Consider the following 23,670-nt stretch of genomic DNA (forward strand, 5'->3'; position numbering starts at 1 on the left):
GTTTGTGTGTGTGTTGTGTGTGTGTGTGTGTGTGTGTGTGTGTGTGTGTGTGTGTGTGTGGTTGTGTGTGTGTGTGTGTGTGTGTGTGTGTGTGTGTGTGCGCAGTGCTCAGTCTCTACCTTGAAGTGCTGCAGCTGGGTGGAGGCCTGCAGGTCCTGCTCTGCTTCCTGCCTCAGACAGGAGTTGAAGATGAACAGCTCTGTGTCTCTCAGCCACACTTCAGATCCTTGATCCTGCCCTCCAGCCGGCCCAGCAGGCTGCGGTATGAGGGGACAGGGCAGAGCGAGGGTCCTGGGATGGGCTGGTGCTCCCCACAGACTCCCCCAGGATCTTCTGAGGAGACCAAGAGGAGAGGAGGAAGGAGAGTTAGAGACTGGGGCAGTATGTACAATCATTTCAGAGAGATACAGAGTACTGTTGTATCAATATACTGACAGCAGGTGGGAAATATACTGCAACATTATTGTGATCTGATAGCTCTCTCTGTTTGACACTTCTTTCCTCCTGGCAATGCGACATTCTAGCAAACAGCTCATGAAGTCGTCCATTTCAATAAGCAAATAAATGTGCAGATGTTGTTACTGTCAACAAGTCTCAAACAGTGCTGATCATACCACGATTATTGCTACGTTCTAAAGATGAAGGCAGCTAATTCTGGACTTATTTTCAGTACAGCCGTATATTCAGCGTTGCCGCTCAGAGAATCACACAGAAAGGAGTAGATAACAATCAGAAGCACAAATACCCTCCAACGATTTCCCAAATAGGACTCTGTGTGAGCAATTTCCCCTCCTTCTATAACAGAGCAAACGCACCACGCTGTGTATAGCCCCAGCCTGACAACACTAGTTGTGACCAAAATAGCACCCTATACCCTACATAGCGCACTACTTTTGACCAGTGCCATGGTCATAAGTAGGGGCACTATGAAGGGTATAGGGTGCCATTTGGGACTCGACCACTGACATGTGAGTGAGTTCCCACCTGCCTGGGAAATGAGAGCTACGCTGTAGCTACTTTTGGAGCCAGAGTGTCTGAGTCTCACACACACACACACACACACACACACACACCCACACACACACACACACACCACACACACACACACACACACACCACACACACCCACACACACAACACACACACACACACACCACCACACACACACACACACCACACACACACACACACACACACACACACACACACACACACACACACACACACAGGGGTTGAACTCTGTATGCAGAGGAGCCCAATTGTAGAGTGGCAATACACTCCATTATCCAATTAATACACACACTGGTTGGTTTTAATTGGCAGTCCTTTGTGTTGGTGCTGTGTGCTGGTGGATGTTTTGCAAGCTGTAAGGAAACAGATGTGATTATGAGTGAGTGAGTCAGCAATGAAGTGGCCATTTTGGGGCTAGATCGCTGGCTGGCTGCACCAATTAAACACTGTGTGTGTTGATCCTCCATTATAGCTCCTTCTTTATTAGCCTCCACACCTGTGTGGCTGTCAGAGAACATGTTAATGGCAGACCAGAGTCCATGACTAGATGGATTTGACTTGCATGTTTTAGAGTCACTGTGAGAAACAAATGAGCACGTAATACTACAGTGGTGTGATGTGAAAATGATGGAGTAGGAAGTGAAAAATAGGAGAGGACACCTAGCTTTAAGATATTGTCAGTGAGGTGATATGAGTCACACATATCCCTAAACAATTCCACTGATTGGGATTTTCAATATTGATTCCAATAGCGTTCGACTTTGATTATCTGTACCTCACAACTCCATAAGTGTCCTTTGGGCTTACTGAAGTGGCTGCCTCCCAGCAAAGAGCATCGTATTTATTCCTCCCTTAACAAGAATCCCTCCTAACATTCTCTCTCTCTTCATTCTGTTTCATTTTTCTTCCCTCTCTCTCTCTCCTCTCCTCGTTTGAATATCGATAATTTGAAAGCACTCAATGAACTCCAGATATAGCCATTGTTTTTGCCCTGTGATGAACAGAGCGCTGCAGAGAGAGAGGTGAAACCAAATGCCCTTGGAGGGTCAGGGATACAAAAAAAAGGAATTTATTGCCACTTTATTTTGTTCTGGAACAGTTTGCAATCATAAATTCTTCATAAGCAGAATACTTCAGAGAATGGTCTGTCTTCATAAATATATACGACAGAGGACATCAATTTCATTTAATTCACAATTTGTGTCAGCACAGCAGATGCCAATGCCTGACTTGATAGGGTTGTTTAATATGCAATTGAGACGGCGTAATGTGCAGTGCAGGGAGCAGAAATTCGCAGATTAAAACTCCCCGCACCACTGCCATTTTCATTCTAGCGGCTCTCTGCCCGATGCCACTCACCACAGACCAAAGAAATATTCCTTCGCTAAACAGAACTTTGTTTATGCATGAGCATCCTGTTCAAACGTCACACATTTATTTGGGATCTCAGTAGAAACTTTAATCAGCGCTGATTGCTGTGGTGGAAAAGAAAACGTGTTCGTTTGTTGTTTAATTTCCAAACAGCATCTCTTTAGCTTGGGAAAGAATACATATGTTTATCTAGCCGAAACCAACCCACACACACACACACACACTCATTTCTTCTATGCGACAGTACGCATTGTTTTAGGTCTATATATTCATGTGTTATAGCGAAAATATGTCTTGGAACTCACACATTACAGAAATGACAGCAGGTACATGTGTTTGAGTTGTTGGCATCTTGATCATTCTATGTTGTTAGATCTGTGCATGTCTGCGTCCTAATGGCACCTTATTTCCTATGAAGTCCATAGTCCTATGGGCCCCTGGTCAAAAGTAGTGCACTACATAGGGAATAGGGTGCAATTTGGGATGCAGCCCATGTCAATCCCAGGGAGAGCGAGAGGGTGGATATGAGCAGAAGCTGCTTGGGTACTACTGGGACAGGATACGTCCTGGTAATTGAAGAGACCAGCAATTATATTTCTCATGTTCAGAGATTAGATGAAACAGTGATTAACCTAAAATTAGCTCTCTAAGGCAATGCAAGGTTGAACCCCCAGTGCGGTCCGATAAGGATCAACAAGCCAGCCTTACCGTCACCATTACAGGATCATCAAGAACTATGAGCAGGCATGCGTCTCCGGATCCGATACCATCTCCTGCTTCCTGGCTGATATCCAAGATGGGGATATAGCTGAGCTGCCCCCACTAAGCAGGCGGGTGGGGGTGGATGGTGGGGGGTAGACAAAGGCAGGTACTAGCTTACTGTCTGTATTGTGGTGTTATGGTTTCATGTGTTTGCATTAGATAAGAGGTTTGGGGTGGTTAAGAAGGAGCCCAGCGCCTGTTCACATTTCAGAGGCGTAGCAGCAAGGCTTTTATCCTGATTTCACTCGACTTCACTTGAGCTGCTAGCCAGCCCATCATCCACGGGTTCCTGCTAACCGGAGAGAGGGCCAGCACTCCAAATGGCATCCTATCTCCCGATATAGTGCACTACTTTTGACCAGAACCCTGCACTATATATAGGAAATTAGGATGCCATTTGAGACACAGAAGGGCTCTCAGGTGGGATATTGACCCGCATTAGCTGCACTGGAGTCTGAACGGGACTGACTGGGGGACAGGCGCGGTGGGGGCCTGGGCGGGCGTTCCTTTTTGACTTACCTAAAAACCAGCAGAACAACTGTTTATTTAGTGCAGATAACAATGAGCTCCAACAAGAAGGTCATATGCATCATGTTGACCCATTCTGTCTCTTTTTCTGGATCGCGAGTCATAACAGTACAGAAGGTAGAGTGTTACGGTGTGTGGTGTGTGTGTGTTCACCTGCAGCTGGTCCCATCTGTGTATCAATGTTGACTCGCGTCTCAAAAGTCGCGGGGGGAGCTTGTGTCCGTCTCCGCAGGCTCTCGGCCCAGTCCAGGAGGTGTGTCTTCTATAGGGTGCCCAATACTCATCTCTACACTGTTCCCCTGGACAGGACACATGAAGAGATCCGAACTGGTGAGACATTGAGGGACTATGGTCTGCACACTACAGGAGTACTGTAAGACGGAGAGATCACAGCACTAACTCACATGCATGTCATCTAGTGGCACGCGGAGCAAATAATAAAGAGATACAAACACAGAGGACGGGGAGGTAGTTAACAATTTTGACCGCCCTAATTTCCACCTTCTACAGGAATACCGGTACCTGCAAAGAGAGCTAGTTAATTGCAGGAAAAGATGTCCGTTGTGAAAAGCTATTTGCTAGTTTGAACACAATTGGCAACATTTGAGTACATAGGTGTATCTGAGAGTTGCTTCCAACTCACCGCATGACTATGTCATTCATTAAACTGGTGAACACAGCAGTGCAGCCCCCTGCTGCACACAAATGGCAAACAGATATTTAAAATAAAAAAGCTTGATATTTTTGTGCCATAAACGAGAGTGTTTCTGTCTGTTTTCTCTCTCTCTCTCCTCTCCCTCCTCTCTCTCTCTTCTCTTTTCTCTTCTCTCTCTCTTCTACTTCTCTCTCTCTTCTCTCGGTCTTGTGTTTATTTTCTCGGTCTGGTGTTTATTTCTCTTTATTTTCTTATCTTACTCAGAGAAGGAAATCAGAGCGAAATTCTTTCAACAGCATTACAACTGCACGGAACTCATTTTAGTGTACATAAACTATATATTCTAGATGGAAATATGTTTTCGGAACTGACATTTTCAAGTTTAAATGGGCGAGAAAAGGCTTACATGTAACAGTTAACAAAATTGACACTCTCAATAATCCACATATTTTTGGTTAATTTCCTCTCTTTCCCCTCCCGGTTTCATTTCTTGCATCAATTAGCTACTGTGATTTCTAGTTTTCGGTTGTCATTTATCATTACAGCCCAGCCACATTTAAATATTTAAATGTACTCCTGTTTTTTCCTTTTTTTTAACTGTCATCAGTCCAGAAAACCATTTTTCAATTTGTCCTTTTTTTTTTGATTGGAGATTGCGTTATTCACACTTCCTCTGAAGCCATTCATTCCCTTTCAGATCTTTTAATAGTGCCGCATGTAAAGTAAATTGTTTAACCATCTAACTATCAGAAATGATCCAAATTTAATTGTGACAGCAAATATTTTGATTTTCGAGTCTTCTTTTGTTTTAAAAAAATGGCACATCATTGATGGGAAAGTTCAAAACCATTACAGGAGAATAAATTAGTATAAGTGAATTAAAATGCATGAGCATCAGAACTTTGAGATTAATGCTGAGGAAGGATCTTTGATCAAATACACCTGAACGGCACTGGTGAGTTTTAGCCCTCCCAGTCTCTGTCTAAGCTAGAATAGCTCAACGGATCTGCATACCTTAACTTTTGTTGAAATAGCTCTGTAGGATCATAGGAGGAAGTTATGAAACATGAATATAGTTCCGCCTGTACAAATTGCTGTCGTGATGTGAAAATTATACTCAATTTTTTTGTCTGAACACAACATGGAAGCCCATTTTCATGACTTTGGTGCTAGATGAAAGCTGCGCTTAAGAAAATAGTGTCTAACTTATGTTGGAGTGACGGGTCCTTGAGGGGAGAGAAAGAGAGAGAGAAGGGGCGTGGTGGAATGAAGTGCGGGGCGTAGGGGTGGTAATGGAAAAGAACTGCTGTGCTCTTCCAAAAAAAGAGAGAGTCCACAGAAAATAGATTGAGGAAAATCAACAAGCAATCATAACTTTTAATTCATTCCACATATACATGAGTACGAAAGACTGGAAAATGCAGCAGAAATGCAGTCATACTTGAAAACATTTAATGCACTTTTGTTAGATTCATCTTATCCATTAAATTAAATGTTTTTCAGAGTCGTAACGTGTTGAGACAACAGAAGTAAGACTCCATGAAGTGAGTCGGATGCCTCCCCGTATCTTAAAATGGAATTATTACACAACGTTATATAGTTAACACATTACTGCCAGCCACCACAAAACCAGCCTCTATGAAAACTCACAGTAACATCCAACATAAGTACCAATGGACTCTGCAGCTAGCTCGCCTAAAATCATACCAATTATACTGTTTATTGGTACAACATATAAACCACACTAATAACAGGTGTTATTGTGCATATACATCATCATACAATCTAAATATATATATTTTTAAAGGTGAAACATTCACCACAATATTAAAATCATATAAGATGACATTAAAAAACAGAATATTCACATATTCAGTGCTTGTAAATAACTAAGCCTTGTAAATCTTCAATGCTTATAAAGCCTAGCAATGGAATGCAACCTCTAAACTTCATAAAATAGCTGTGCTGTGGTGGTAGAGATTGGACTCAAGAGAATCCTCAGATGGGAATGTTTTCCTTACCAACAAGCCTTAAGAAAAACAAAGAGACAAAATATGATAATTACTTCATCAATTTGGGTGGGCGGGCATCCGCACTACCTACAATTTGCTGTTGACAGTGTCAAAGGAGAGGAAGACAGGGGCTGGGGAGAGGAGAGAGAAATCCTTCCAGTGAAGAGAGAGAGAGACGAGAGAGAGAGAGAGAGAGAGAGAGAGAGAGAGAGAGAGAGAGAGGAGAAGAGAGAGAGAGAGGAAAGGAGAAGAGAGAGAAAGAGAGAGAGAGAGAGATCGAGAGGACGAGAAGAGAGAGACCAGGGCAGAGAGAGAGAGAGAGACTGCAGCCTCTACAGCTGATGAGAGAGGGCTCTTCTCCCTGATAGATAGAACAAGCTCAAGCCATAAAATACAGGAAGAAATATTTCAGGTAGCTGGTCAGTTTACCAATTGCTGCTTCCCAAGGGGGTATAACGTAATTTAAAAATCCTAACTAAATGCCCCCCTGTTGATTCCTATCTGTTCTGACATAAATTGTTGGCTAAAAGCTACACTAATACATCATTGGAACATTCATTATGTAAGTGAAGTGTGGAGGTTTCTAATGATAACCAGCACCATTTTATACTACCATGGAGTCCCAAATCAATAAGTGTAATGGCATAGCCACTATATTATCAAAATACCCTTGTTGTTAGTGTGGTTGAAGATGTTGCAGGAAGACGAGTCCTCATGCTCCAGGTGAATGGAAGATGTCTCAATGTAAGCAAACCAAGCAAGATTCACCAGCGAGCCAATACAGCATCTCAACATCCAGCCTTCCCTTCCACTGTTAGTATACACACAGCAGCATTAATGAGAAACCAGTAGAAGAGGTCTTCATAATGTACCTATATTATAACCCCAGTTTAATTTAATTGAAAGGTTTTTCAGATATGGTATCCCAGACTTCCCAGAGGGGGGCTACATTTAAAATGAGTCTCTATTGTGTCTGGACTGCTCTGGGGGGGGGGGACTGCTGCATACTTCACACCTTCCATTTTATAATACCTTTCTCCCACCACTGTCTCTTAACCATATTACTTCTTCCTTTTGAAGGTTAAATATTGCCAATGGTCAGTTAGAAAATATTCCCACATACTACATGCCAGGCTTTGGCATTAAGGAATTTGTATTTTGCCCACAAACCAAACATCCTCCCTCATAAAATGTTTTAAAAAGGATTACATTGATAATATGTCACTGAGGAAGATGTAGAATGTTCTATTCCACAATTATCTCCTCCCGCATACTTGATCACATTGACTTCCTCCCTCCTACCATCTCAACCAAAGATATCTAATTCATTTTAATCTCTCTCCGTAAGAAGCCCCATTTTCATTGAGGTCAAACTTTGGCCTGCGCAGCAAGAATCAAACCATCCCATTTAATCAATCTCACCAGAACCTAATTTCTATTTTTAGTCTTTTTCTACTAGAGAAATGGATTACTGACTTGTTCAAAGTGGTGGTTTTCTCTGTTGGACAGACTGCAGTGACCTCCCCCTATCTCCTCCAACCTCTGAGAGCAGTGAGATGCCAGCATAGATTTAGAGATATCAGCTCTAATGTCAGTTTCTACTTTGTTTTTTGATCTAGAAGCCAACATGGGACCCAGGCCTCACCTGGGGGGTCAGGCCCAATCTCTTCTCATCTCCCCGCCTGGTCTGGGTTCATCTGCACCCCTCTCCTCTCTGACTGACCATCTCCCTACAGCCCAGCCCCTGCTCTGAGCTAATACAACGGCTAGGATGTGGCCGGCTGGCTGGCATCCAGCTAATAAAATGTGACAACCAAGATATAATATCAATATTTTCTCCATGATAAGGAGTAAGGAATTTCTGTTCTTTACCAAGTGCTAACCAAATTAGAGGGGCTGTCTGAGTACGGAACTTCACGCCAAACCTTCCTCATCAGGCGTTAATGGGGAGCAGACAGGTGACACACACAGAAACCCGACTGACTAGCCGGACTAAACCTGCCCAACGCTTTCATTCTTCATCATACATCTGATATCTGACGAGTCTGAATAGCTGCCATTACATTGACTGTTTGACTAATGAGAAATGTCCTTATTGATAGTATTATATTCACGTTGAGGTTATGTGTTTGCTTTCTCACATTAGTGCGGATGAATGGGTGTTATTCATAAGGTATTAGCTGCTGTGTCCTCTTCATTATCCTGCCAGGTTTCCCTCTCTTTTCATGGAGAAGGGTATGAAGTGGATGTGACTAGGGTCCTTCCAGTGGGTCTAGAGTAGTCTAGTCTAAAGAACTACAGAACTGAACAGTATATACCTGACTGAATGACTGACGGAGTTCTGTCTCCTGATAGGCTGTGTTCAGCCCAACTGTAATGGGGCTAAGTCTGGATATTGAATCCATTTATAGCAGAACTGACAAAACAGATAGATGATCATTAAACGCACCTATTTTTTATTTATTTAATATTTGATGCACTTTTTCTATTTAGTGCCATGGATCTTCTGTCCATTAGAATTGCAGTTATCAATATTTATAATAATTATTTTCCCCAAGAAACCAATTCCTACCCAGAGTCACATCTTATCAAAAGAAAAGTATTATTTTTTATAAAGTGCTATTTCTCTCAGCGTCAACTCTGTATATATTTAAAGTTCCTTCTCTCTAATGGTCAAAGTCAGTCAGCGGGATAAAGGCAATTAACTCTACTAGCTGTGTTTTGACTTGGTCTGATTAATATCCTGTGTCATTCCTCCAGCTTTTTAAAGTCAAATAATAGTTTCGTACAGATTTACTAGCTTTAAAACAGCTTTCTTTTCTCCAGTATTAATTTAATTACATATACAGTATTACTGTACTTAAAGTAAAACCCAGACACTCAAAGACATATTTGATAGTATTTCATACTTTTTTATTTGATAACCTAATATCTGTATCATTTCACCTTCGGTCTTTCTGCCCAGTAGTCAGTGTCTCTCTAGCTGTCCCTAGAGCCCAGAGCAGGTGACAGTTAGAACCAGCTCAGTAGTAGTGTTATGACAGTGTTATGCCCGGGGAGCCTTCATCTACTCTGGATGTGGGTTTGCATGTGCGTACGTGCAGTGGCCAGTCTCTACCTTGAAGTGCTGCAGCTGGGTGGAAACCCGGAGGTCCTGCTCTGTGTCGTGTCTCAGACAGGAGTTGAAGATGTAGAGCTCGGTGTCTCTCAGCCACACCTTCAAATCCTTGATCCTGCTTTCCAGCTGGCCCAGCAGGCTGCTGGTGTGGGGGGACAGGGCAGAGCGAGGCTCCTGGGACCGACTGGTGCTCCCCACCGACTCCCCCAGGATCTTCTGAGAAGACCAAGAAGAGAGGAAGAGGAGGGAAGATTAGAGACCAGGGAACAAGAGGACAATCATGTTAGAGACAGAGTACCGTTGATTTACATATACTGTATGATCAATATACTGACAGCAGGTGGGGAAAATACTGCAACATTATTGGGATCTGATAGCTCTCTGTTTGATACATCCTTCCCTCTTGGCAATGTGGACATTCTAGCAAAAAACGAATCAAGTTGCCCATTTCAACAACCGAATAAATGTGAATATGTTGTTACTATCAAGTCTCAAACACTGCTGATACAACCCTCATTTTTATTGGTACATTCTAAAGACAGCTAATTGTGAATGTATTTTCCGTATCGCCATATAGAAAGAGAAAGGGGAATACCTAGTCAGTTGTACATCTGAATATTCAGCATTGCCGCTCAGAGAATCACTCAGAAAGAAATAACACAATTTACAGGAAAACATCTAAGTGTTTGTTGAGTAACATGTACCCCCCAATGATTTCCCAAACAGGACTCCGCTGAGCAATTTCCCCTCCTTCTATAGTAGAGTAAACAGCACCACGCTGCGAATAGCTACTTTTGGAGCCAAAGTGTGAGACACACACACACACAAGCACACACACACACACACATTGTGGGATTGAACTCTGTACGCAAAGGAGGCCAATTGTGGAGTGGCAAAACACTCCATTATCCAATTAATACACACACTGGTTGGTTTAATTGGCAGTCCTTTGTGTTGGTGCTGTGTGCTGGTGGATGTTTTGCAAGCTGTAATGGAAACAGATGTGATTATGTGTGAGTGAGTCAGTGGCCATTTTGGGGCTAGATCGCTGGCTGGCTGCACCAATTAAACACTGTGTGTGTTGATCCTCCATTATAGCTCCTTCTTTATTAGCCTCCACACCTGTGTGGCTGTCAGAGAACATGTTAATGGCAGACCAGAGTCCATGACTAGATGGATTTGACTTGCATGTTTTAGAGTCACTGTGAGAAACAAATGAGCACGTAATACTACAGTGGTGTGATGTGAAATGATGGAGTAGGAAGTGAAAAATAGGAGAGGACACCTAGCTTTAAGATATTGTCAGTGAGGTGATATGAGTCACACATATCCCTAAACAATTCCACTGATTGGGATTTTCAATATTGATTCCAATAGCGTTCGACTTTGATTATCTGTACCTCACAACTCCATAAGTGTCCTTTGGGCTTACTGAAGTGGCTGCCTCCCAGCAAAGAGCATCGTATTTATTCCCTCCCTTAACAAGAATCCCTCCCTAACATTCTCTCTCTCTCATTCTGTTTCATTTTCTCTTCCCTCTCTCTCTCTCCTCTCCTCGTTTGAATATCGATAATTTGAAAGCACTCAATGAACTCCAGATATAGCCATTGTTTTTGCCCTGTGATGAACAGAGCGCTGCAGAGAGAGAGGTGAAACCAAATGCCCTTGGAGGGTCAGGGATACAAAAAAAAGGAATTTATTGCCACTTTATTTTGTTCTGGAACAGTTTGCAATCATAAATTCTTCATAAGCAGAATACTTCAGAGAATGGTCTGTCTTCATAAATATATACGACAGAGGACATCAATTTCATTTAATTCACAATTTGTGTCAGCACAGCAGATGCCAATGCCTGACTTGATAGGGTTGTTTAATATGCAATTGAGACGGCGTAATGTGCAGTGCAGGGAGCAGAAATTCGCAGATTAAACTCCCCGCACCACTGCCATTTCATTCTAGCGGCTCTCTGCCCGATGCCACTCACCACAGACCAAAGAAATATTCCTTCGCTAAACAGAACTTTGTTTATGCATGAGCATCCTGTTCAAACGTCACACATTTATTTGGGATCTCAGTAGAACTTTAATCAGCGCTGATTGCTGTGGTGGAAAAGAAAACGTGTTCGTTTGTTGTTTAATTTCCAAACAGCATCTCTTTAGCTTGGGAAAGGAATACATATGTTTATCTAGCCGAAACCAACCCACTCACACACACACACACACTCATTTCTTCTATGCGACAGTACGCATTGTTTTAGGTCTATATATTCATGTGTTATAGCGAAAATATGTCTTGGAACTCACACATTACAGAAATGACAGCAGGTACATGTGTTTGAGTTGTTGGCATCTTGATCATTCTATGTTGTTAGATCTGTGCATGTCTGCGTCCTAATGGCACCTTATTTCCTATGAAGTCCATAGTCCCTATGGGCCCCTGGTCAAAAGTAGTGCACTACATAGGGAATAGGGTGCAATTTGGGATGCAGCCCATGTCAATCCCAGGGAGAGCGAGAGGGTGGATATGAGCAGAAGCTGCTTGGGGTACTACTGGGACAGGGATACGTCCTGGTAATTGAGAGACCAGCAATTATATTTCTCATGTTCAGAGATTAGATGAACAGTGATTAACCTAAAATTAGCCTCTAAGAGCAATGCACAGTTGAACCCCAGTCGGTCCGATAAGGATCAACAAGCCAGCCATACCGTACCATTAACAGGATCATCAAGACTAGAGCAGGCAGGCGTCTCCGATCCGATACCATCTCCTGCTTCCCTGGCTGATATCCAAGATGGGGATATAGCTGAGCTGCCCCCCACTAAGCAGGGCGGTGGGGGTGGATGGTGGGGGGTAGACAAGGCAGGGTACCTAGCTACTGTACTGTATTTGGTGTAGTGTTCATGTGTTGCATAGATAAGAGGGTTTGGGGGTGGAAGAAGGAGCCCCAGGCCTGTTCATCATTTCAGAGGCGTAGCAGCAAGGCTTTATCCTGATTCACTCACTTCAATTGAGCTGCTAGCCAGCTCCATCTCCACAGGGTTCCCTGCTAACCGAGAGAGGGCCAGCATCCCAAATGGCACCCTATTCCCGATATAGTGCACTACTTTTGACCAGAACCCTGCACTATATAGGAAATAGGATGCCATTTGAGACACAGACAGGCTCTCAGGTGGGATATTGACCCGCATTAGTGCACTGGAGTCTGAACGGGACTGACTGGGGGACAGGCAGGGTGGGGGCCTGGGGCGCGTTCCTTTTGCTTTTACCTAAAAACAGCAGAACAACTGTTTTATTTATGCAGATAACAATGAGCTCCCAACAAGAAGGTCATATCATCATGTTGACCCATTCTGTCTCTTTTTCTGGATCCGGAGTATTAACAGTACAGAAGGTGGAGTAGTGTTACGGTGTGTGTGTGTGTGTGTGTTCACCTGCAGCTGGTCCCACTTCTGTGTCATGGCATTGACTCGCTCGTCAAAGTCCGGGGGGAGCTGTGCTCCGCTCCTCCGCAGGCTCTCGGCCCAGCCCAGGAGGTGTGTCTTCTTAGGGTGCCACATACTCATCTCTACACTGTTCCCCTGGGGACAGACACATGAGAGAGAGACATGGGTGAGACATTGAGGGACACTGTCTGCACACTACAGGACGTACTGTAGAGGAGAGATACACAGCACTAACTACATGCATGTCATCTAGTGCACCGCGGAGCATAGAGATACAAACACAGAGACGTGGGTGAGAGTACATTTGAACCGCCCTAATTTCCACCATTCATACAGAAACCGGTACCTGCAAAGAGCTAGTTAATTGCAGGAAAAGATGTCCGTTGTGAAAAGGCTATTTGCTATTTGAGACACAATTGGCACACATTGGAGTACATAGTGTATTGTAGAGTTGCTCACAATCCCCAGCACTGACTATGTCATTCATTAAACTGGTGAACACAGCAGTGCAGCCCCCCTGCTGCACACAAAGGCAAACAGATATTTAAAATAAAAAAGCTCTGATATTTTGTGCCATAAACTGAGAGTGTCTCTCTGTCTGTTTCTCTCTCTCTCTCTCCCTCTCCCTCTCTCTCTCTCTCTCTCTCTCTCTCTCTCTCTCTCTCTCTCTCTCTCTCTCTCGGTCTGTGTTTATTTCTCGGTCTGTGTTTATTTCTCTTTATTTCTTATCTTACTCAGAGAAGGAAATCAGAGCGAAATTCTTTCAACAGCATTACAACTGCACGGAACTCATATTTAGTGTACATAAACTATAATATTCTAAGATGGAATATGTTTTCGGAACTGACATTTTCAGTTAAATGGCTGAAGAAAAGCTTACTGTAACAGTACAAAATTGACACTCTTCAATCTCACATATTTTTGGTTAATTTCTCTCTTTCCCCTCCCGTTTCATTTTCTGCATCAATAGCTACTTGATTCTAGTTTTCGGTTGTCATTTATCATTACAGCCCAGCCACATTTAAATATTTAAATGTACTCCTGTTTTTTCCTTTTTTTAACTGTCATCAGTCCAGAAACCATTTTTCATTGTCGCTTTTTTTTTGATGGAGATGGTATCACACTTCCTCTGAAGCCATTCATCCCTTTCAGATTTTTAATAGTGCCGCATGTAAAAGTAAATGTGTTACCATCTAACTATCAGGAAATGATCCAATTTATTTGTTGACAGCAAATATTGATTTTCCGAGTCTTCTTTTGTTTAAAAATGGCACATCATTGATGGAAAGTCAAAACATTACAGGAGAATAAAGTAGATAAGTGATTAAAATGCATGAGATCCAGAACTTTGAGATTAATGCTGAGAAGGATCTTTGATCAAATACACTGAACGCACTGGTGAGTTATAGCCTCCAGTCTCTGTCTAAGCTAGAATAGCCAAGGATCTGCATACCTTAACTTTGTGAAATAGCTCTGGTAGGATCATAGGAGGAAGTTATGAAACATGTAATATAGTACGCCTGTACAATTGCTGTCGTGATGTGAAATTATACTCAATTTTTTTGTGTTGAACACAACATTGAAGCCCATTTTCATGACTTGGTGCTAGATGAAGCCGCGCTTTAAGAAAATAGTGTCTAACTTAGTTGGAGTGACGGGTCCTTGAGGGGTTGAGAGAAAGAGAGAGAGAGGGGGCGTGGTGGAATGAAGTGGGGGGTAGGGGGGTGGAATGGAAAAGAACTGTGTGCTCTCCAAAAAAGAGAGTCACATGAAAATAGATGAGGAAAATCAACAAGCAATCATAACTTTAATTCATTCCACATATTAATGAGTACGAAAGACTGGAAATGTCAGCAGAAATGCAGTCATACATGAAAACATTTAATGCATTTTTGTAGATTCATCTTATCCATTAAATTAAAGTTTGTTCAGAGTCTGTAACGTGTTGAGACAACAGAAGTAAGACTCCATGAAGTGAGTCGGATGCCTCCGTATTTAAATGAATTTATACACAGTTATATAGTTAACACATTACTGCCAGCCACCACAAACCAGCCTCTATGAAAACTCACAGTTAACATCCAACAAAGTACAATGGACTCTGCAGCTAGCTGCCAAAATCATACCAATATACTGTTTATTGGTACAACAATAACACACTAATAACAGGTGTATTGTGCATATACATCATCATACAATCTAAATATATATATTTTTAAAGGTGAAACATTACCACATATTAAATCATAAAGATGACATTAATAAAACAGAATATTCACATATTCCAGTGCTTGTAAATACTAAGCTTGTAAATCTCAATGCTTATAAAGCCTAGCAATGGAATGGGCCACCTCTAACTCATAAAATAGTGTGCTGTGGTGGTAGAGATTGACTCAAGAGAATCCTCAGTGGGGAATGTGTTCTCTTTTACCAACAAAGCCTTAAGAAAACAAAGCAGACAAATATGATAATTACTTCATCAATTTGGGGTGGGGGGCATCCTCACTACCTACAATTTGCTGTTGACAGTGTCAAAGGAGAGGAAGACAGGGGCTGGGGAGAGGAGAGAGAAANGGAAAAAGGGGGAGGCTTGCAAGCCAAAGAACACCATCCCAACCGTGAAGCACGGGGGTGGCAGCATCATGTTGTGGGGGTGCTTTGCTGCAGGAGGGACTGGTGCACTTCACAAAATAGATGGCATCATGATGCAGGAAAATTATGTGGATATATTGAAGCAACAGCTCAATAATCTCACTCTTTCGTCCATAATAATCTCATCATGTAGGCCATACCTGCACTGTATCTGCGATCGAGCTGTTGGCTGGAGCACACTGCCGAGACCAGACAGGACACATTTGCTATATAATGCAACATTTCCAGTGTCAAAACCATCAGAAGTGTTGAAAATGTGATGGAAACCCATTTAACTTGTATTTTTTACTCAGTACATGGGAATTTAACTGCGAAATGTATGTGCACTAAGTCATCACAAACAGCCTTTTAGACGCAACAAGTACATTTGATGAAAACATCTCTGGTGGGAAAATTAGCATTTTGTTTTTATGCAGATTTTTTTATATTTGCATGAAAATCTGTCCCCAATTGGATGGAAACCTACATTGTGTTTGTGTATATACACTAACAAGGAACTTCTTCAGAGAAGGACATCAGTAATACATTCTTTCAACAGGAATGTAATTGGACAGAACTCACATTTTGTGTAGATAAACTATACATATTATAGAATGGAATGTTTAAAAACTGACATTTTCAGTTAAATTGCTGAGGAAAAGCTTACTGTAACAGTATGAAAATTTACGCTCTTCAATTTCACATCTTTTTGGTTAATTTCTCTCTCTTCCCTCCCGTTTCTTTTTCTGCATCAATAGCTACTTGATTCTAGTTTTTGGTTGTCATTTATCATTACAGCCCAGCCACATTTTAATATTTAAATGAGCTACTGTTTTTTCCGTTTTCTAACTGTCATCTGTCCAGGAACCATTTTTCATTGTTGTTTTTTTATTGGAGACTGTATCACACTTCCTCTAAAGCTATCCATCCCTTTCTGATGTTTAATAGTGCCACCTGTAAAAGTAAATGTGTTACCTTCTAACTATCAGGAAATAATCACATTTATTTGCTGACAGCAAATATTGATTTCAGGAGTCTTCTTGTGTTTAGAAATGGCACACCATTGATGGAAAGTCAAAACATTGCAGGAGAATAAAGTAGATAAGTGATTAAAATGCATGAGATCCAGAACTGGGAGATTAATGCTGAGAAGGATCTTTGATCAAATACACTGAATGCACTGGTGAGTTACAGCCCCCAGTCTGGTGTCAACGCTAGAATAGCCAAGGATCTGCATACCTTAAATAAAGTTGTGAAATAGCTTTGGTAGGATCACAGGACAAAGTAATATAGTACACCTGTGCACAACATTCGAGAGCACAGCTTTAAGACTTGATGCTTGTTAAGACAAGAGTTTTAGGAAAAATATGTTAGATTTACAGGTGTATAGTGTCAGTGGGGGGTGGGGGCAATGGAATATAACTGTGTGCGCACCAAAAAAAGAGAGTCACGTGGTAAAAAGATGAGCAAAAATCATCAAGGAATCATAACTTTAATTCATTCCACATATTAATGAGTAAGTACAAAAGACTGGAAATGTCAGCAGAAATGCAGTCATACATGAAAACATTTAATGCATTTTTGTAGATTCATCTTATCTATTAAAGTAAAGTTTCTTTTCTTTTCAGAGTTTGTAATGTGTTGAGACAACAGAAGTACGACTCCATGAAGTGAGTTGGATGCCTCCGTATTTAAATGAATTTATACACAGTTATATAGTTAACACATTGCCAGCCACCATGAACCAGGCACTATGAAAACTCACAGTTAACATCTTAACATAATCCAAATTCCTTACAGGTCAAACATGACCACATATTAATCATAAAGATTACATTAAATGAGAATATTCACACATTCCAGTGCTTGTAAATACTAAGCTTGCAAATCTCAATGCTTGTAAAGCCTAGCAATGGAATGGGCCACCTCTAACTGGCAAAATAGCATGTTGTGGTGGTAGAGATTGACTCAAGAGAATCCTCTATGGGGAATATGATCTCTTTTACCAACAAAGTCTAAAGACAACAAAGCCAACAAAGATGATAATTACTTCATCAATTTGGGGGCGGGGGGGCGTTCATTGACGTCGTGCCAAGCCAACATCCTCACTATCTACAATTTGCTGTTGACAGAGTCAAAGGAGAGGAAGACGAGCTGGAGAGGAGAGGAGGAGAGAGAAACCCTCCATTGATGAGAGAGAGAGAGAGCCCCTGTAGCTGATGAGAGAGGGGCTCTGTCTCCCTGATAGATGGACAAGCTCCAGCCATGAAAGAACAGGAAGAAATATTCAGTGTGTTCTTTAAGAGGAAAAGAAAACATCAAACCCTTGATACAGAGATAATTCTAGACTGTTTTTGAAAAATGGAAGCACTAAGTTGTTGAGTGGGGTTTTGTGTGTGTGTGCGTGCGTGCGTGCGTGCGTGCGTGCGTGCGTGCGTGCGTGCGTGACTGAGTGAGTGAGTGTGTGTGTAATGAAAATCACCCCGGTTGAAAAAATTCTGCTCAAATGGGTCTGGAACAAAAGGCCTTGAAACACTGTTAATTGTCACCATGGTGACCAGAAGAATAAGCCATTTTACAACTGGTATAGAAGGCTCACATTGAGCTCACAGTGAGTCAAGCATTTTTCTTTTTTTCCCTGCTTAGTGTTTAAGAACAAGGTGCCCAGTCACTCTGGGGTCAGCTACAGACCCAGGAGAATTTCCACCGGCCATTCCAGATTTCATCTAGTGTGGAATCTTTCTGTTTTTAATGAGACACACAAGAGAAGAATAAACCTTTACATCGTAAAAGAAAATCATTTTAAAAGGAGCAAACAAATTGAACAAACAATATGATCATTCAGGGAACCATGAATTTGGAGAAAAGATTGAGTCAAGAGTAGGATGCTATAGGCACAAGCAACCAAGGGAATTCTGGCCCTGTCATAACTGTGGACAGTGGTGATAACAATAGACGAGCAGACACGCAGTTTCAAGACATTTCTGCCTCCCTCTTTCCCTCCTTCCCTCCTTCCATCCAAAGAGGATGCATTACACAGATTTCCAAAGTGCTAATGAGAAATACAAGAGGATCAATAGACAAAGAAGTGCCCAGTCAGCCCACAGATTGAAAAAAAGAAAAAAGGAACAGCGGGGTCTTTTACAGAAAATGTTTCATGTTAGAAAAAGAGACTTGCTGCTGGACATGTACGGGGTTACAATAGCTTCTCCTTTACAATTCTATGATCAGGGTCAAAATAATATTCTTCTTTTGTTTTTAACAACTGCTCTCAGTTGGACGTGTATTGTTGAATAATCGTTGGTCCTCTCGCTCTCTCTCTCTCTCTCTCTCTCTCTCTCTCTCTCTCTCTCTCTCTCTCTCTCTCAGTGGTGACCCCATAGGCAGCCCATGTCTAATGCCATTCAGTGACAAACAAAGACAGTCTTTATCCCAGCCCTGGGTCCTAAGCTCAGCTGCATGCAGTGTGGAGGAATCTGAGAGAGCGCGAGAGAGGGGAGGGGCGGGAGAGAGGTCCTCAAAACCTCAGCCCACGCCGCTCCACTCCTCTCTTTTCTCTCTTCTTTACCAGATTTTTCTTTACCAGACAAACACAGGAAACAATGCAATCAGCCAAGACCACAATGTTTTAGTGAGTGAGAAAAAAACCCATGGATGGCTATGGAGCCTTGGCTCTGCCTGGCTGGACCTCAGTGACAAGGCCAAGAAGGAGTGTTTGGCTGGGTGGTAGGCATCGCTAAGCAGCCCAGTTTGTTTAATCACAAGTGCATATCCTACAGGAAACTATAAACCAGCCAGCAGAACACACTGGGAGGGTTGTTAAACTGCCACCTGTGTAGTTTAATAGATAATCATTCAGGGTAAAACACTGCATAAGAGCAGTATACTGTAATAACTTTGCTTCACAATTTGCCATGTAAATGAATATCACACTGGCCTGATCAGTATAAATGTGTTACCTTTGATGGAGATGGGGGAAAAATTAAAATCTGCAGTGTCATTTGAAATTGGCAGAACTGGCCGAGTAAATTACATTTGAGGATTTTGAATGGGTTTCTTTCTTCTAGCTTATTCCATTTGCATTAGCTGAGAAATCATATTACATAGCCCATGCATTGTTAATTGGTCCTTTATTGCATTATCCATGATATAAATTAAATGACAAATATTAAAATGAATTGCAAATCCACTAATAGAAGATCATAAGACAATCTTTTTTAAGTATTACTCATTAATAATTGAATTGTAATTATATCACCAGCGGTCTGCGCTGCAATGGAGCAGACATTTTATATATCCATGTGGAAGGTTTTCCCTTCACAGTCCCTCTCCTCTCCTATTCTCTCCTCTGCTTTCCTCTCCTCTCCGTCCAGTGGGGCCGTCTTATTGTGACTGATGTGGGGGAATCATGGAGATTAATTTAGACCCTATGGAATGATGGAAGCGAAGGAGGGAGGGAGGGAGGGAGGGAAGAGAGACGTTTTTTCTTTGGTCCTCTTTCTAGACGCCTTGCGTCCTCCCTGAAAAAGACCAGTCTCCTACGCAGGCTGAGGAGCTCTCTCTCTCTGATACAGAGCAGCCCCTAGAAAAGTGACTCCTTTGTCAACAGAATACAAGAGAAAGTTTATTTTGTGGAGGAGGACCATGGAGAGAGAGAGAGGGGGGAACGAGTGAGAGAGAGGGCGGAGAAAAATCCCTCCCTCCGTTTTCTCTCTCTGTCTCAGTCCTAACCAAGCATTTCTTAGCAGACAATTAAGTGTTCCTATTTAAAGATCATTAAAAAGCCTTCCTTGGAGCGGCTAGGAGCCCGGCTGACTGAAAATAGTTAAATTCCTCCTTTTAGCCCTGTCCATCCATGGGGGAGGAGAGTGAGAAAGAGAGAGAGAGAGAGAGAGAGTTGGGGGGGGGGGGGGTGAAATTGAACCGAATGAAAAGAAGCAGTTGGAAAATAGCTGCAATCATTTAATGCAGATGACCTCTGACAGAGTGGCCGCTCCTCTCTTTCCTCTCCTCGCTCACTCTCACTCCTTCCTGTCTCTCTCCCTCCTCTCTCGCCGTCTCTCTGGCAGCCAGAATTTGCATGGGCTCTGTGCGCAGAGGAACAATGTAACCTAAATGGTAGACAATCTTTATTCTAATGAAGTGGGTGTCAAGGTCAATGTAAAACTGTGATGATAAATGGCGCACCACTAGGCACCGGGAGTCACGCAGGCATTATGCTGCTTTCACATTAATTGTAGAGTGAAATCCAGAGTGAATTCCCCTATACAAAAAGGCCTGCTGTTGGCAGGGAGGGAGCAGGGTGGAGGCAGGGGGGTTGGAGAAGAGGCGGCTGGGAGGGAGGGACTCTATGGACGGGAAGACGATGCTGTAATGTCTGGGAAGGGAAGAGGACATCCGTGGACATCTATGCTGGGATTGTGCCTAAGGTATTTGACAGGCCGAGCACTGAGGGTCACAGTGCTCTATTAATGAGATACTGAATGTGTCTTATAAAAGTCAGATGGTTGAAAATGAATACATTGTCAAAGACGCAAACAAATCACCGGGAATTGTGACAGCATGGAGTAATGAAAAGAGAAAGTATTTTATGTGGCCATTTTTGTAATGTCTGCTCACTGCTCATATAGTCATATATCTACTGATTATATAGAGTACATGCACCTATACTTCTAGGAGGCAATATGCTTCAGCTAAATGGGAAATAGGTCTAACACCATCCATCCATGCATGGAAACCCCTGATACAACAGGAACCTTGAGCTAACACAGAACAGTTAGAGTCAGAATCACCGAAGCCTGCTTTCCCTTTATGATGACTGACAGAACAAAACCTTCTAAACACACCACCAACATCCCCCTAGGACCAGATGAAATCCTGATTAATATAACAGCGTTGAAAAAGACCCAAAAAAATTCTTTACAACGCTGTTACTTGACCCTGGTAGTGTTATATTCAATATTTCTCCTCAGTCTGAGTGAGTGTCTTTGAAGGACTGCTGGAGCTGCTTCTACACATTTCCTCAAACAGCAGGTGAGACAGAGGGCGTCCCTGAGGAGTTCTACAACACTGCAATGCTGGCTCAGAGCTGGGGAAACTACTTCACAGAGCAGAGAACGCGCCTCCAAACTGAAACTCTCACAACCCCAATACACCTAGAGTATTACAAGTTCCAAGCCCTGACACTTTTATGTGGGAGCTTAAAGTGATTTAACATTTCCATGTGTTTTTAAAAATGTTAAAACCCATCACAGTTTTTTGGGGTATTTTTCCAAAACCCGCCCCAAAAAATAAAAGAAACAAAAACAATGAAAATGTTGAAATGTTTATATGAGGATGGAGCAACATGATGCAACAATTACATTGGAAATTAGGATCGGCTCATAGCTTTGTGTAATTTCTGTGTTCTGAAGCATGGAAATGTAATCTGTCATTAATTAAGGAATGTTTTCTCCGTTCTCTGGCTTGGTATCATTTTTCTGTGTGTGTCTGACTGTCAGGTTGGCTGGAGCTTACTTTAAGTGGAAGACAGAGTGTGCATCCCAAATGACTCCCTATTCCCTATATAGAGCACTACATTTGACCAAATCCCTATGGGCCATGGTACTACATAGAGAATAAAGCGCCATATGAGATGCATACAGACAGTGTTTCGGGGGATCTGGCTGGCAGATTAATCCTGGGGTGTAATCATTAGTCCAAGCAGTTGGAAAACTGAATGCTTTCAACTAAAACAAGTTTCTATTGGACAAATTCAGTTAGGTCCCGCCACGTTTTGTTTGCTTCCGTTCAATAAATGTTTCGCAACAGAATCGGCGTACCCCTGTAGTGGTGCTCTGTATACAGGATATGTCTGCTTGGGACTACATCCTGGTCCTTTTGTAATGCACTATGTTATGACCAGTGTCCATATGGCTCTAGACAAAAGTAGTGCACTATTTAGGTAATAGGGTGTCATTCCGGACACCAAGTAGTGCACTATATAGGGAATAGGGTGTTATTTCAGACACAGACCGGCAGGTTTACGCTCTTATTTGTAATGAGCCAGCCATCGTCTTCCTATAGTAGCTTCAGGGTGGGGAAGGAAGGCTGGCCGTCCCCACTCTGATTAGAATGTCACTGCTGACTTGGTGGTTAACAATGAATACAGCAGCAGCAGATAGCACCTTGGGAAACTTGCTGATATTCAAATATACTGGAAAAAGTCACGCTGTAGCTCTGTTTCTGCAGTATGCTTCATGGTTTGTTTCTACACATTGTTTGTTATTGAATTGGGGAGGGGCTCCATCTCGAGAGAGAGAGAGAGAGAGAGAGAGAGAGAGAGAGAGAGAGAGAGAGAGAGAGAGAGAGAGAGAGAGAGAGGAGGAGAGAGAGAGAGAGAGAGAGGATGGAGAGAGAGAGAGAGACAGGAGAGATGGAGAGAGAGAGAGAGAGAAGAGAGAGAGAGAGAGAGAGAGAGAAGAGAGGAGGAGAGAGAGAGAGAGAGAGAGAGAGAGAGACGAGAGAAGGAGAGAGAGAGAGAGAGAGAGAGAGTCAAGAAAGTTGCAGGGAAGTCTATAGGGCAGGTTGTTGTCGTGTACTGGCTAGCTGCGCACTCTGAGGCCTTGCTTGGCCTTCTGTCCACCGTTTTTGGAGCGTGGCCAACAAAATGAAAGGAAAAGAAGACAACCGTGTTGTTTGCCTTGCCATTTCAGAGCCGCTAACAGTTCTCTTCAGGAGTAATGAAAGAGGGCCAAGATTACATCACTACATCAAAATGCCATTAAAATCATCCTTCAGCCTAAAAAGCAATCCGAAAATCAAGCAAACCATCTCTAATATGTCCCCTAATATGTTGGTGGTATACCGCCACAGTGCATTCTCCCTTTCCCTCTCGCCATTGAAACTTCAGTGCCATGGAAGTTTTTGCTAACAATTAGAGTAGCAAGCCCAACCCCCCACCAATGCTTTTCATGCTGTATGAGTAAACTTTGCAAAGTTCCCACAGTGCTTCTTCTGGATGAAATGCTAATGGCTGCTCCATTGCCTAGCTACAGGGAAATGCTTCTTTTTTTTTCAATGGTGCTAACAGAGAGAGAAAAGGGAGGGAGAGAGTGTGAAGAGAGAGACAGAGAGGGGTAGAGCAGAAAGCAAGACGAA

General features: G+C 42.5%; 1 protein-coding gene across 1 annotated transcript in view; it reads right to left on the reverse strand.

Annotated features, from left to right (window-relative positions):
- Nucleotides 1-23,670, reverse strand: part of akap6 (A kinase (PRKA) anchor protein 6) — a 204,139-nt gene that overhangs the window by 39,079 nt on the left and 141,390 nt on the right. Inside the window, exons 11-12 of the mRNA XM_070445275.1 lie at nucleotides 12,889-13,035; nucleotides 9,458-9,673 (exon numbers count right to left, since the gene is read on the reverse strand). Of these exons, the coding sequence (XP_070301376.1) occupies nucleotides 9,458-9,673; nucleotides 12,889-13,035 (363 nt within the window). The remainder of the gene's footprint in view (nucleotides 1-9,457; nucleotides 9,674-12,888; nucleotides 13,036-23,670) is intronic.

Source organism: Salvelinus sp. IW2-2015, linkage group LG9 (assembly GCF_002910315.2).
Source record: "Salvelinus sp. IW2-2015 linkage group LG9, ASM291031v2, whole genome shotgun sequence".
NCBI classification, from domain to species: Eukaryota; Metazoa; Chordata; class Actinopteri; order Salmoniformes; family Salmonidae; genus Salvelinus; species Salvelinus sp. IW2-2015.